The sequence below is a fragment of the Ambystoma mexicanum genome, chromosome 4q, assembly GCF_040938575.1.
Source record: "Ambystoma mexicanum isolate Mex_15411 chromosome 4q, UKY_AmexF1_1, whole genome shotgun sequence".
In the NCBI taxonomy this organism is placed as follows: Eukaryota; Metazoa; Chordata; class Amphibia; order Caudata; family Ambystomatidae; genus Ambystoma; species Ambystoma mexicanum.
The window spans coordinates 443,727,827-443,741,180 of NC_090928.1; the positions used below are offsets into that span (position 1 = coordinate 443,727,827).

The following is a 13,354-nucleotide window of genomic DNA, read 5'->3' on the forward strand; positions in this document are numbered from 1 at the left end:
TAAAGGTCTGGATCTGGTGCGATCTGGTGCTATATGGGTTAGCTAGGCGTTTTGCCAGTAAGAAGAAATTATGCTAAGCAAGGTGGGCATGTGATGAGCATATATATACATAGTGCAGCATGGCTAGGATGCAGGTGAGGAGTTTGTATACAAGTAGTTAGACAATGATACATACATTAAGATAACATGATGCGTAGGTTCACACAGATTATTCTGCTATAAAAGGTAGTCCAAGTAACAGCAATCTGTGTCAGATGCTGACTGAGTAGAGGTGCATAGTTCAGGTGGGCAGTGTAGGGATCTGCAGGTGCGGATACATAGGAGATTTAGCAGAGGGTGATACGAAGCAGTTTTGCGGGTCGCGAGCAATAGTGGAATGTGTGCTTGTACTCATATTGCAATGCAGCCCGGATCATTTAACGTATGTGGCCGTTCATGAGAGATGTGCATTGAGAAAGTCTTGGCAATACCGACGAGATGAGGATTATGGAATGGCGATTAGCACCAGTAGCTATGAAGCTCTGGTAAGGTCTTGCAGATGCATTAAACTCTTAGTGCTGAGTTCTAGTTGCGGGTAGTAGGAAGCAGTAATTACACTAATGGTGCTGATTTACAGAGGCTTACCAATGATAGAGGTCTCGGCAAATGGTCAAACGTGGCATTGAGACAGCGATTATTGATTATTGTTATTGAGATGACAGTCAATTGTAAAGTGTTTATTTCTTACCCTTCTCCTAACATTTCCTTTCCGCTCAATTCTTCTGTCTTCATTTTTGGATCTACCCCACCACTCACCACAATGCCTCTGCAAAAGAGTTAAAACATTTCAATAGTTAAAAATTATTTAATTAAAAACATGTCGGAAATTAAAATAGTGAGAATTACATTTATTGAATGTAATCAAGGCTATCCCTTTGTTAGGCATGTGCTGAAAGAGAAGTAATTTGAATACATCAGACTCCTAACATCGTAGCTAGAAATGGAATTGAATGGGATCATACCAACATATTTATATTCTTCAGGCAGTGTTTTATAATTCTATGACAAGACCGGAGGCGAGCATTATGCTTTCTTCTTTTATTACTGCCAAACACAGCAATTCAAATATAACCATCTTTTTAATAACTTTTCTTTTTTTTTTAAATGAACTTTTCCTGTAACATAAGAGTGAAACAGTCTCCAACATGAGCTCCACTACAAGTCCCTTGAGGCTCTCTGCCCCTAGTAGTCTCTGCCTCAGTCTCGCCCTCCAATGAGAGCATTCCTGCTGATATAAGATCCTCTTGCCTACGGGTGCCTTCCTCTTCTTTTTTGCTGCTAGACACGAGCTAAGTAACCCCTTCTGTTTTCCTATTATATAAGGGCAAGCGTTACATTGGATGATTTTGCATTCCCTCTCGAATGGATTGTGTTTCTTATCACAAGCACAGCTTTATCAGAGGCTTTCACAGCGCCGCGTTTAAAAGCAGTCACACGCATGAAGTAATACATTTCAGTCACTTTGTTTATTTAAATCCGAACATGTGCGCTTAATAGCAGTTCTAACTATCTAGTACGGAAGGGAAGCGGCCCGCAAGCGTGATCGCAAGCATTAGGGCTTGTTTCCCCTCTGCTATCTATCAATAACAGCCGTACTACACGAGCCGACAGCGGAACACGGCTGTGGTGTCGCGACTAACAGGATCAACGCATGCGCGCGCTTGCGCATTTGTACCACAGGGACCGTTTCCATTTCTTTATTTACCTAACCGTCGAGCAGCTCTAATCTCCAGCGAATTCCACACGCTGAGTTCGCCCTCCATTTCCCAGAGGCATATATAAAAAAAAAAGAAAAAAAAAGAAAAAGACAACGCAGAGAGAAGCGCTCTAGAGGTGCTAATTTCAGAACTCTCTCAGACAGTTCGCAAGCTGAAAGGCACGAACGTTCCATCCGATATCCTTGTGTCTGTTACTCTTAGACTTCACAGATGGCTTCTGACAAGAGCCAGGATTATTGGGAGGAATATGAGGAGCAGGAAGAGGAGCTGCAGGAAGAAGAGAGGGATCTACCCCTCAGCTTTAAGAAAGTTCTGGGGGACTCCCTGGCCAGAGCAGTAGCTCAGGGGGTTCAGCCCATTCAGGAGAGATTGGCAGCTCTCGAGAATATATTGGGCAGTAATGCTGGCTTACTAGAAGATCCTGGCGAGGGGCGCTCCACTAGGCCTCTGGATGACTCTAATAGGGGGTGTAAAGTGGCCCGGAAGAGGAAGCACTCTTCTACCCCCCCGGGCTCTATTAAGGGGACTAGAGAAAAGCCCCTGGAGGCAGCTGACGCATTCCACAGACTAAAGAATGCATTCATGGGCAGATCAGCTATGCCCAGCCTCCTCCCCTCTACCGCAGGGGAAGAAAATATAGGGGATGCTATCTCGTCCTCGGAAGAATATGGTCCAGAGGAGGAAGAGGATGAGACTCAAAGCAGGGATGAGGTACCAGATCATTCCAAAACAACAGGTACCCCCCAAGCCAGCATAGTGGAAGGTACCTCTGTAGACGATATTTCGGATATGTTCGAGCCAGACACGATCCATCATCCGAGATCCACCAAATGGACCCCGTCACCTAGAGTGGCGATCTACATGGCCCAAAAAATCAGGAAACCCTTACAGAAAGAAACAAGGTTTCGTCTCAGAGCTGAGTGCCCCAGGCCGGAGCTTAACGGCAAAGCATCGGAGACTCCCGAGCTAGACCCCAAAATGATTTCTTTCTTCTCCAAGGCTAGTAAAGATCTTAGGAAGGGTATGGACCACGCTTGGCGGTCCTGCCAGGACAAAGTGCTCGACCTAGCAGGCCCCATTGAAAAAATTATGGACTTGGCTGAATGATCCAAGGACACGGGAGAGCCCGTGGATCCCAATATCTTAGCGAACTGGGCGCAACGCGCCGTCTGTATGCTCGGCAACACTAACTCAGCCTTATCAGCAGAAAGAAGAAAGTCTATGCTAATTAAAATAGACGTGAAGCTAGGTAACCTAGCCTCCTATGAAGTGGGAGAGAGCGCACAAGGACTTCTCTTTGGTGACACCTTTGTCAAAGAGATGAGTAGGTTTGTGGGAACCTACGCAGCTTTAGAGAAAGCACAGGCTTCAATCAAGAAAGTATTCCCCGGGCGGGTTTTTGCCGGGGCTGGTCGATTCCGAGGCCGTTCGACCGGCCGTTTCAACGCGAACAGAAGACCTCAAGGACCAAGAGCCCAGTACTGGGAGACACGTCAACAGGATGCATTCTTCCTGAATCAAGGTAGAAGCTTCAGAGAAAGGAGAGGAAGAGGCTATTTCAGACACCAAAATAACAACCCAGGTGAGAGAGCGCTGTGCGAAATACCCTCCAGTACAGGGAAGGACAGGGCTATTTATACACAATTGGCAAGAGCTTTCGTCAGACGCCTGGATTATCCAGACTGCGCAGGGCTACCATCTAGACTTCATGAGCTTACCCATTCAGGAGAGTCCTCCATCACGCATTATCTGCTCAAAGGAGGAGATGCAACTACTAGATGCAGAGATCCAAGTGCTAGCGGAGAAGCATGCGATAGAAAGAGCACAGCCCCACTTACTAGGTTTCTTAAGCAATATGTTTTTAGTACTCAGAAAAGAAAATGTGCGACCGGTAATCAATTTGAAAGAATTAAACAGCTGGCTAGTCTACAAACATTTCAAGATGGAAGGAATCCATCTATTCGCCGATCTGCTCAGACAGGACGATTGGCTAATTTGGTTAGATCTGAAAGATGCGTATCTGTCTGTCCCCATAGCGCCACAGTATCGGCACTTCCTTCAATTTATATGGAAGGAGCAGACATGGCAGTTCAAGACCCTTTCGTTCAGCCTCGCCTCAGCCCCCTGGGTTTTCACCAAACTGATGAGACCCCTCGCAGCAGCCCTGAGAGACGAAGGGCTACGAATGATAATATACCTGGGTGACATTCTGTTCATGGCCGAGGACATGCAAAGGCTGCATCAGCAGGTGCAATGGGCAATATCTCTGATAACATAGCTAGGTTTCCTAGTAAATTACGAGAGGTCAGAGCTGTCGCCTTGCAAAAGAATAGAATTTCTGGGCTTTATGATAGGCACAAGGAAAGCCACATTAGAATTACCTATGGCGAAGATCAGAGCGATAAAGAAAGATCTAAGGTCGACTCTGAAGAAGACGGTTATATCGCTACGGAATCTAGCCAGGATAGTTGTGTTGCTAGCGGCCTCTATCCAAGCAATCTTCCCAGGCCCCCTTCATTATCGAGCTCTTCAGAGACTCAAGATAAAATATCTATGCAAAGATTGGAGATATCATCAATCAGTCACTCTAGACCAGTAGAGCAGATCAGAGATTCTATGGTAGCTCAGCAACATGGAGGCCTGGAACGGACGCTCCATATTCGGGGAAAGACCGGAGATGATTATAGAATCAGACGCCAGCAGATCGGGCTGGGGAGCAAGGTGCGGCCTGGTAGAGACAGGCGGAAAATGGTCGCAGCAAGAACTACCTTTACATATCAATTGCCTGGAACTCCTAGCGGGCTCCTTCGCGATTCAAGCTTTTTCCAGAGAAAGAGCGAAATGTTCTATCCTTCCCAGAATGGACAATATATCAGCGGTGCGATACATCAACAAGTTAGGAGGGACAAGGTCCAAGATGTTAGCAGAACTAGCCAAGGATTTTTGGCACTATTGTCTGCAGAAGGAGACAGCAGTCAAGGCGGAATATCAGTAGCAGATTGGAATTCCCGGTACCTGACAGACTCAAGCGACTGGATGTTGCACACATCGGTCTTTGAGAAGTTACAGCTGAAGTGGGGTCCGTTCGATACAGCTCTGTTTGCATCAAGGCTAAACTCCCATCTCCCCAAATATTTCAGCTGGAGGCTGGATCCGGGAGGTATCGGGACGGATGCCTTCCTTCAAGATTGAAAGGATCACATTCATTATGCCTTTCCCCCCTTCGCGATGCTGGCGAGGGCACTAGCAAAGGTCTGCAGAGACAAGGCGGAGCTAGTCAAAGTGACGCCGGAATGGAGGTCGCAAGCGTGGTTTCCAGTCCTGATGGAACTTTCCACGGATTTCCCTCAGAGGATTGCCCACAGAGCAGATCTCCTGGTGGATCCGAAGGGCACACCTCATCCCCTGATTCAAGACAACAACCTCAGCCTGATAGCGTGCAGAGTTTCAGGCGCAGGTGGTGCTTGTCGGGCCTTTCAGAAGAAGCTACAGAGCTTATCAAAGTATCGTGGGCACCATCCACAATCCGGAGCTATAATTCCGCTTGGCAAACCTGGGAAGGATGGTGCAGGGGGAGGAGTGTTTCTCCCTTTTCAGCCCCTATAGAGCACATATTGAATTTCCTCGCAGACCTATCTATAAGCGGGAAAGCTTTCAGGACAGTTGGCGTATAGAGATCAGCTATTTCAGCGGGACACGAGTTAGTAGACGGGCAACCAGTGGGAGAACATCCAGAGGTTGTTAGATTGATCAAAGGCGTAAGATGACAAAACCCCCAGAGTCTAGGTACTCAGTACTGTGGGATGTCAATAGAGTGTTACACCTATTCGAAGAATGGCCAAGGAATGATCTGTTGTCAAAAAGGCAGTTATCAGGGAAGCTTGCTACACTCCTCTGTTTAGTCTCATGTAGAAGGGTATCCGACATAAAGGCGCTGGAGATTGATAGAAAGATTTTCTACCCTGAAGGCCTAGCGTTTAGCATTGCGCAGCGAACCAAAACTAATTCCAAAGTCATATCTTACCCATATTTTCCTAACAACAATAAGCTTTGCGTGGCCAAATGCATAAAATCTTACGAAGCAGCGACAGCAGCGGAGAGGACAGACGGCGCAAAACAGTTGCCCATAGCGCTCAGAAAACCTTTTAAAGCTGTAGCCCCAGCAACCATAGCTAGATGGGTGAAGGAAGTCATGGAACAAGCAGGCATAGACATTTCTGTCTTCGGAGAACACTCGGCAAGAGGATCTATGGCTTCAGGAGTTTTTGCAGCCGGAGTTCCACTGCAGGAGATTCTGAAAGCAGCGGATTGGTCTAGTGACTCAGTTTTCAGAACTTTCTACTTTAAGCCCGTGGAAAATATTGCCATGGCAGTAGTACAGAGCTTTGAACAAGCATAATGCTCGCCTCCGGTCTTGTCATAGAATGAAGATTGCCAAAGCGCACAGCACAGGAAGTCTTGATTCTAATTAAGACACGGAGGCGAGCATTATCCCTCCCTGAGGGAATTCCGCTAAGAGAATAATGAAAGATATGATGATCTAACATATTCATTTCAGGTACAGAGGTTGAGATTAGCGAATTCCCCTCCCTAACATGTCATCTCTCTTTATTTTAAGGGGAAGAGCAGGGGAAGAGCAGAAAAACTCTCGAGACTTTCTATGAAGGAGAGACAGGTCTGGATACCTAGATGAAAGAAAGACAGGCAGCGAGATATTCACCAACAACCTAAGATTTACACCAGTTTACAAGCTGTGTCTACAGCGGGTGCCCCATGAGTATAGACCGTGGTATGGAGCGCAATTGCTTGAGGGCTGGGGAAGGGAGCTGGGGTCGTCAGGAATGTTCCAAATAATAGGTGAGGAGCAGTCTTTAGGTGTTCGTTCTCAGGGGTTTGTGACAGTTGTTCTATTAAACCCCAATTGTATGTATCATGTAACTGTCACTCCTGTAAGTCCCAGGGGGCAGTGATCAGCGTAATATGTGCCTCCAGCAATGGCTTCATGTACGTGGACCAAACATCAGTCCTTCAGGGAGCTGAGGATGTCTACAATGCAGTGCAGGAGGGTACAAGAGGAGTCCGATAAGAGAGGGCGGGTGGACGGTCTAAACCATCAGGTGGCCGTACATTGTCTCTCTCTCACCGTGGCAGGCGTGCATCGACCGGTGCCTTTCGGTATGCCGAGTGGTGTGCAGTGGGGGTCTGAGGTGCTTCTCACCTTTCTCGGCTCCCGCAGCGCCTGGGGACCAGTTGCAATCAGCTACGCAGGGGATGGTAGAGTCTCCTGAAGCAGGGGTTATTTATTCATCTAGGCTTCTCCTGCTTCCACTCCGTGTGCAAGATCCCTTGTTCGTTCTGCGGGATAGGCGGGCGTGTTTGTGTTGCGCCGTCTCAGTCTAAGTTTGTGTAGAGGAGGAGCAGGGGCTCACCGTCCGGCGCAGTCTGCTCTTCTGCAGAGCAGGAGCCGGTCCGGGTCAGTCAAATGCCGCTGAGTGATGTCTCTGTATGGTGCCAGGGGTCACGTCGCTGTTCCAATGTGCCCAACCGCACTGTGGGTGGTCGTTTGCTATGCCACGCTGCGGTCCATGGGCCTCACGTAGTCCGAGTGTCGCAGATCAGCCAGCGCACTTCTCTGGTGTTTCTTTAGCATTAAGGGTCCGATTTCTTTCGGATTTTTTCTCAGTGGGAGCCTTAGACATTCACCCACGCACAGGGCGGCAGGGGAGCTCCCAGAAATCCAGCAAATGGGGGCACATTTGCTTCTAAAGGGGTCAGGAGCACAGAGAGGCTTAGTTAGCTTCCTCCATCCGTGCTCCCACTCAGTTTTGTGATTTAATAAAATCGGTGACAGCGATCACCACTGAAGTGGGTCTACCAACCAAACAGAATCGCAGAATCAAACATCATCGTAGTTAAAATAGATAAAAACCATTTCAAATGAATCTCTCTTTGACCTCGAGTCAGTGGGCATACAGTCAGTAAATGCTCCATGTTTTCTATCGTATTCTGCACCCCACAAAACCTACATACACCTTGATCAGACGTTATCATATGCTAACGTATTAAAATCTCCTTTGTCTGAATTTGACCAATACAGAATCTTAAGAACAAGTGTCTCGCAGCTTTGTTTGGATAAACAACAAGCTAGGGGGTAATCATTCCTACAGTTATAAAATCAGTCCTTAAATTGGTCAATGACTTATAGGAGAGCATAGTATCCATTGTATTTGCCCAATCATACCTATAAAGATGTTATTCAATTCTTACTGTATTGTCATTAAGCTTGGCAACTTTGAGATCAAGTTCTTCTTATATCAGGTTGCATGAAGTCGAAAACTCCTGTAAAAAGTGTTGCTTTCCACTTAACAGTACCCTATTAATTACCTCATGTAATGAGGGGGTGCATGGTGGAAACAGGAATTTATAGTAACCAGAGGAGCCTCCACTGGGTGCACCTTTTAAGGAAATAATGGCAGGTTTGTATTGAAGGGCTTCTAGAGGCGTACCCTGTGCCACCTGAAGTGTCCTTCTCCACAGTCGACCTTCCAGAACAGGAAGCAGATTTAAAGCCCAGAATGGGAATATTTCATATCCATATAATAATTTGAAATGATTTTTCCTTCATAGATCTTAAGGGCAAGCAGAATTGAATGCTTCTCATATTTTGTATTGACTCACACCAGTTTGTTCCCCACTACTTTTCTCAATGAAAACAACCAATCCTTAACAAAATTTGCATTCTGTTTTGTAGATATTGCATTCTGTTTTGCAGATATTGGGAATCCCAAATAGACAATGCCTTTCAACTTTTCTAACTTTACATTGTCAATTTGCCACGTAAATTGAACTGCACTGTGTTTCCCAGTAAAGTGCATTATTTTTGTTTTAGTAGGATTGATTTTTTATTCATGGACATCAGCAAATTTGGAAAAGGCTAACAAAAGATCCTGTAGTCCTATTGGTGTCTGATCAAAAATAAAAACATCATCAGCACATGCTAACCAACGTAATTCCAATTGATCAATCTTAGGAGTAGCCAGAGCAGCTATGTAAAGATATTCACCAATATCGCTCAAATACAAATTAAAAAGTGTTGGCGCAAATGCATACCACTGATGCATGCCTCGGGACATTGGTATACTCCTTAAAAGATTACCTAGTATAGACCAATAATAAGTCTAAGCAGGCCCTGCGGAAGTCCCCATTTTGCAGGTTTACTCCACAGTAGGCCACGATCTACAGCATCAAAGGTGGCTGATAGATCAATGGATGCCACACATATTGAATCACATATTTACAGTATAATTGTTTGGAGACTAATTTCTACAGGAATCCATTGAGAGTAGTGGAATGATACTTGGGAAATCCAGTATGTCATGCTGGAATTCTATTAATCGTTTTTTAACGATTTTTGAGGTGATCTAAAACCAGCATGGCAAATAACTTACTATCAGCATCAGCTTTTGCTATTGGGTGGACATTTAAGGGGTCTGTCCTGGGGACCTTTTTAAAGATCGGCAATACGCATGAACATGACCATGATTTTGGAAATACACATGTAGACATGATGTCGTTGAATAAAACTGACAATATGGATCCCCATATTTGTAGTCCACCACTAAATAGCACATTGAACAAATTATTTGGGCCACTAGCTCGTGAGGAACTAATCTCGCCAAAGCTTCAACAATCTTTACATTTATTACCCTCAGTGCCCAAGTATCTAATCTGAATGTAGTCTACAGCAGCCGAAACAAAACCCAACCAGCAAACATAATGGGGGGGATGGGTGGGTGCGGATAGAGAGAGTGGAAGTGGGGTGTGTGCATAGAGTGGCAGCCTTGGGAGGACAGCCGTCAAAAGTATCCCAAAATAGCCCAAAACCCCACACATCTGTAATTCCAAATGGGGGCAGTAGTAGACCAATTGTGTGTGCCGAAATAGCCCAATTGTGTGGGGGAGGACATGCAAAAATAGCCCAATATTGCAACCTTACAAATCAATGCACAGCTGGGAAATGGAAAGCCCAGCAAATTACTTTCTTTGCACAAAGCTGCTGTTGGAGCAAATATTGTTAGGAATCTCCTCTTTGGGTAGTACAACTGAGGAGTTTGAAAAATAATTTTGAGTGACTTGCCATTTTCGTGCTCTGCCAACAAGATATTCTCAGTTCAGAACCCCCTTCCCTCTCTGTCTTCTGTAACAATGGTTTCAGCTTTTTCCCAAAACCAAAAAAAGACCACAAGCGCATCATATTTTGGTAATTTAATCCTCAATAGCAAATAACTTTGAAACACAAATCTTGACAAACCTATAATAAGTATTGTCATAGGTTCTTTTCTGTAAGAAGAAATAGAATTTAAGGAAAGAAGTTTGCACTTTCATTGGCAGGGACCTTGCCAAATGATCTTTACACACTTTACATTTGGGATTTGTGGGTCTTGCTGAACGCTGAAGCTGCATTTTTTCTAAATAAGTTTACTGTGTTCCACTCAAATGTAGCCATCAATAAATAGAATTGCTTGGTAATTGTTTTTTCTTTAATGATGGATCTGTATTGTGTTATTGAGATGACAGACAATTGTAAAGTGTTTATTTCTTACCCGTCTCCTAACATTTCCTTTCCGCTCAATTCTTCTGTGTTCATTTTTGGATCAATCCCACCACTCACCACAATGCTTCTGAAAAAGAGTTAACACATTTCAATAGTTAAAAATTCTTTAATTAAAAACATGTCAGAAATGAAAATAGTGAGAATTACATTTATTGAATGTTATCAAGGCTATCCCTTTGTTAGGCATGTCCTGAAGGAGAAGTAATTTGAATACATCAGACTCCTAACATCGTAACTAGAAATGGAATTGAATGGAATCATACCAACATATTTATATTCTTCAGGTGGTGTTTTATATTTTTATAAATAGCAAAGGTTCATCTTGACTTTATCCTTGTGAGGAGTTGAAACCAGAGCATCAATAAATACAATATTAAAATAAATACAGTATTTAAATAGTTGTTCTGCAGAATGTCATGACACTTCCAAGACAAAGTGATGTATTAAACAGGTGACATTGGAAAATCGTGTGTGTCGATATAAAAACATTCACTTTGTTTCTCTCTTCATTCACAAAACATCTTGAGTGTCATTGAACTGTTTAAAAAACAAAAGCCTCAGTATTTGGCTTGAAATATTCTTCTTATTGTGCCTATATGCGCTCTGGATATCAAACAATGTTCATCATGATGACCCTAGTCAATTGGATGGTTACTCTCACTAAACACACGTGTGTCATTCCCAAGAGGGTGCTTGCAGGAGAAATACATGTGTGCCACTCTGAGACTAGACACTGTAATTTTCTTCTCCCTCACACGAATATGTGTTATGCTCTAGCCAAGAATTCTGATATTATTTTCCCTCATTAATGATTCACATGTGCCACTTTCATGCCAGTCACTTTGATTTTCTGCTCCCATGAGAAATGCATGTGTCCCCTTGAGCCTAGTGAATTCAATTTTCTGCTCACTCCTTAAGCACAGTGAGGTAATCTTGATCTCAGTCAATGTAATTCCAATTTTCCATCCCTTAAAAAGTTGTTTCTTCTTCATCACTCTTAAGCACATCACTGTGATGTTATTCTCCTCACAAAAGAAAACCTTTACCATGGATTTGGTGCTCTGTCAAATACATCAAGTGAGTATGTGTTGTATGTCTTTCTTCTCCAACAAGTTCAAACTCAAGAAATACTCATCATTATTCACATCTATATTTCATTATAAAGAGCAACTTGTGAATTCTAATTCTTAAACTAGTTTAAAGGATCTCCAAGTCCATGTCTAATAAACTTCAATAGCTCTCTAATACTATTAGGTTGTTACTGCCTGCAAAATAAGAAAACTGCCCCACCTATCTTAAAGTCGTTGTCAGTGTTATCTTGAAACCTAAATATATATGCTCATCGATATCTGAGGTGAATTTCTTTGGGATGAATATTCTACACTGACAAATGTGTGCAGCAAATATTCATCAATGAAAAAACACTGGATGCTGGGTTGGTGGCTAATACGACCGAGGTGACACATGAAAGAAACTAAAGCCACAAAACCCCAAGGCTGGGACATTGTAAGACTGAAAGTCTCACTGCCAGCTGTCATCTTGGAATGATGACATCATTTCCAGTGTACATCTTGGATTGGTGACATCACGTTCTGTTGTCACCATGGATTGGTGACATCACTTCCTGCGGCCATCTTGTATCAACCCCCATCTCCAGCCACAAGAGGCCCCTATGGGAACACCATCTAGAAGATATTGCCTCATCCCAGCAACACCAGGGACAATATCAGACAGACCAACCACTGATGGACTAGCAATCAGGTGACAAGAGCGTGTGTCATCCCTTGTGAGCTTCCTAGCAGCGTCCCATTTAAGGACGGAACAGTGAAAGGTTACGACCAGCCATTGACCAGCCTCTTTGCCTCTTAGCCTATGAATCTTTGCTTTTGCCTTTCTCCCTGTTGCACCTGTGAGTACCCCAAGCTTCCTAATTACTGTACTGTCTCTCCACACTGTGCTTACTCACGTATAATGTATTCACGCATACTCCTGCTGCTGCTGCAACTTTCACCTTTCCTATCCCCATTATAAAACTCACAACTCGAAACTCCCACTACTCCATCTTTCTTTCACCTCCTCGCAACAATCTTTTAAATATTTTCTTAGTGTTATGGCTTACAATAAACCCTTCACCAATTCCGAAAAACACACATACAAAAAATCAAAAATCCCTCATTTTCTTAAAAAAACAATCAAAAACACAGTCCACAATACACAGTACTCCCTCCTGACACTTATACAGCATGGTAAAATCCTGTCCTTTAAATTGGTTCTTCCAAAATTCATCTAGGGAGGGCGAACTCAGGCTGTTAAAACATTTGCCCAGATATAAGGTTCTCTTCTGCGTGAACCCCTGACAACGCAAAGTTAAGTGGTATAACAACACCTCAACTTCAAACCTGTTGCAAAACCTACATTCAAATCGGGCCCCTGCCATTGTTTTATGTTCCTCAGGATTTCCATCGTAGGATACAGGTTTAATCTAAACCTCAATTACTTTGTTCGAACGGAATTGCACAGAAGCAGTCTCAGATATCTTGGAATAGTGTTCCCATGCCGACATTCCACTTTGAAGTTACGGTATGTTTTATACTCCCCCTTGCAGTTATTGTGTTCACCGAGTCGATTTAATTGCCCTGGTTTGCTCACCAATTCGGTTTCTGTCGTGCCCAACTCTGTCAACATTTTAATGCATGCCGAGTTCCAACTGTTCAAGGTAGGATCGCTTTTTGCATCTAAGGTCAGAATCCTGAACCCTCTTACTCCATTCTGCTCCATTGCTCCATTCTGCACTTCCTGTACAAGGACAGAGTCTTCCACTCCATCATTGCACATAAAGAGGTGAGACCCAGCTTGTACCTGATTGCAGGCATCTATGTGCTCCTAGGGAGGTCCAAAACTCTCCTCCAGAACAGAACCTCTAGCACAGCCCACCATGCATGGTCTGTTGCAAGAAAAACCTCTACTCTGTAAGTTACTATGG

The 13,354-nt window shown here is 44.0% G+C and overlaps 1 protein-coding gene across 4 annotated transcripts in view; it reads right to left on the reverse strand.

Annotated features, from left to right (window-relative positions):
• LOC138467775 (uncharacterized) overlaps window positions 1-13,354 on the reverse strand; it is a 700,943-nt gene that overhangs the window by 394,872 nt on the left and 292,717 nt on the right. For 2 of the 4 annotated variants that reach the window (XM_069608014.1, XM_069608013.1), the window contains exons 5-6: window positions 10,361-10,438; window positions 728-805 (exon numbers count right to left, since the gene is read on the reverse strand). The exons of 1 other annotated variant lie outside the window; for it this stretch is intronic. In XM_069608014.1, coding sequence (XP_069464115.1) covers window positions 728-805; window positions 10,361-10,438 — 156 coding nt within the window. The remainder of the gene's footprint in view (window positions 1-727; window positions 806-10,360; window positions 10,439-13,354) is intronic. One more of the 4 variants, XM_069608015.1, reaches the window with a different exon arrangement.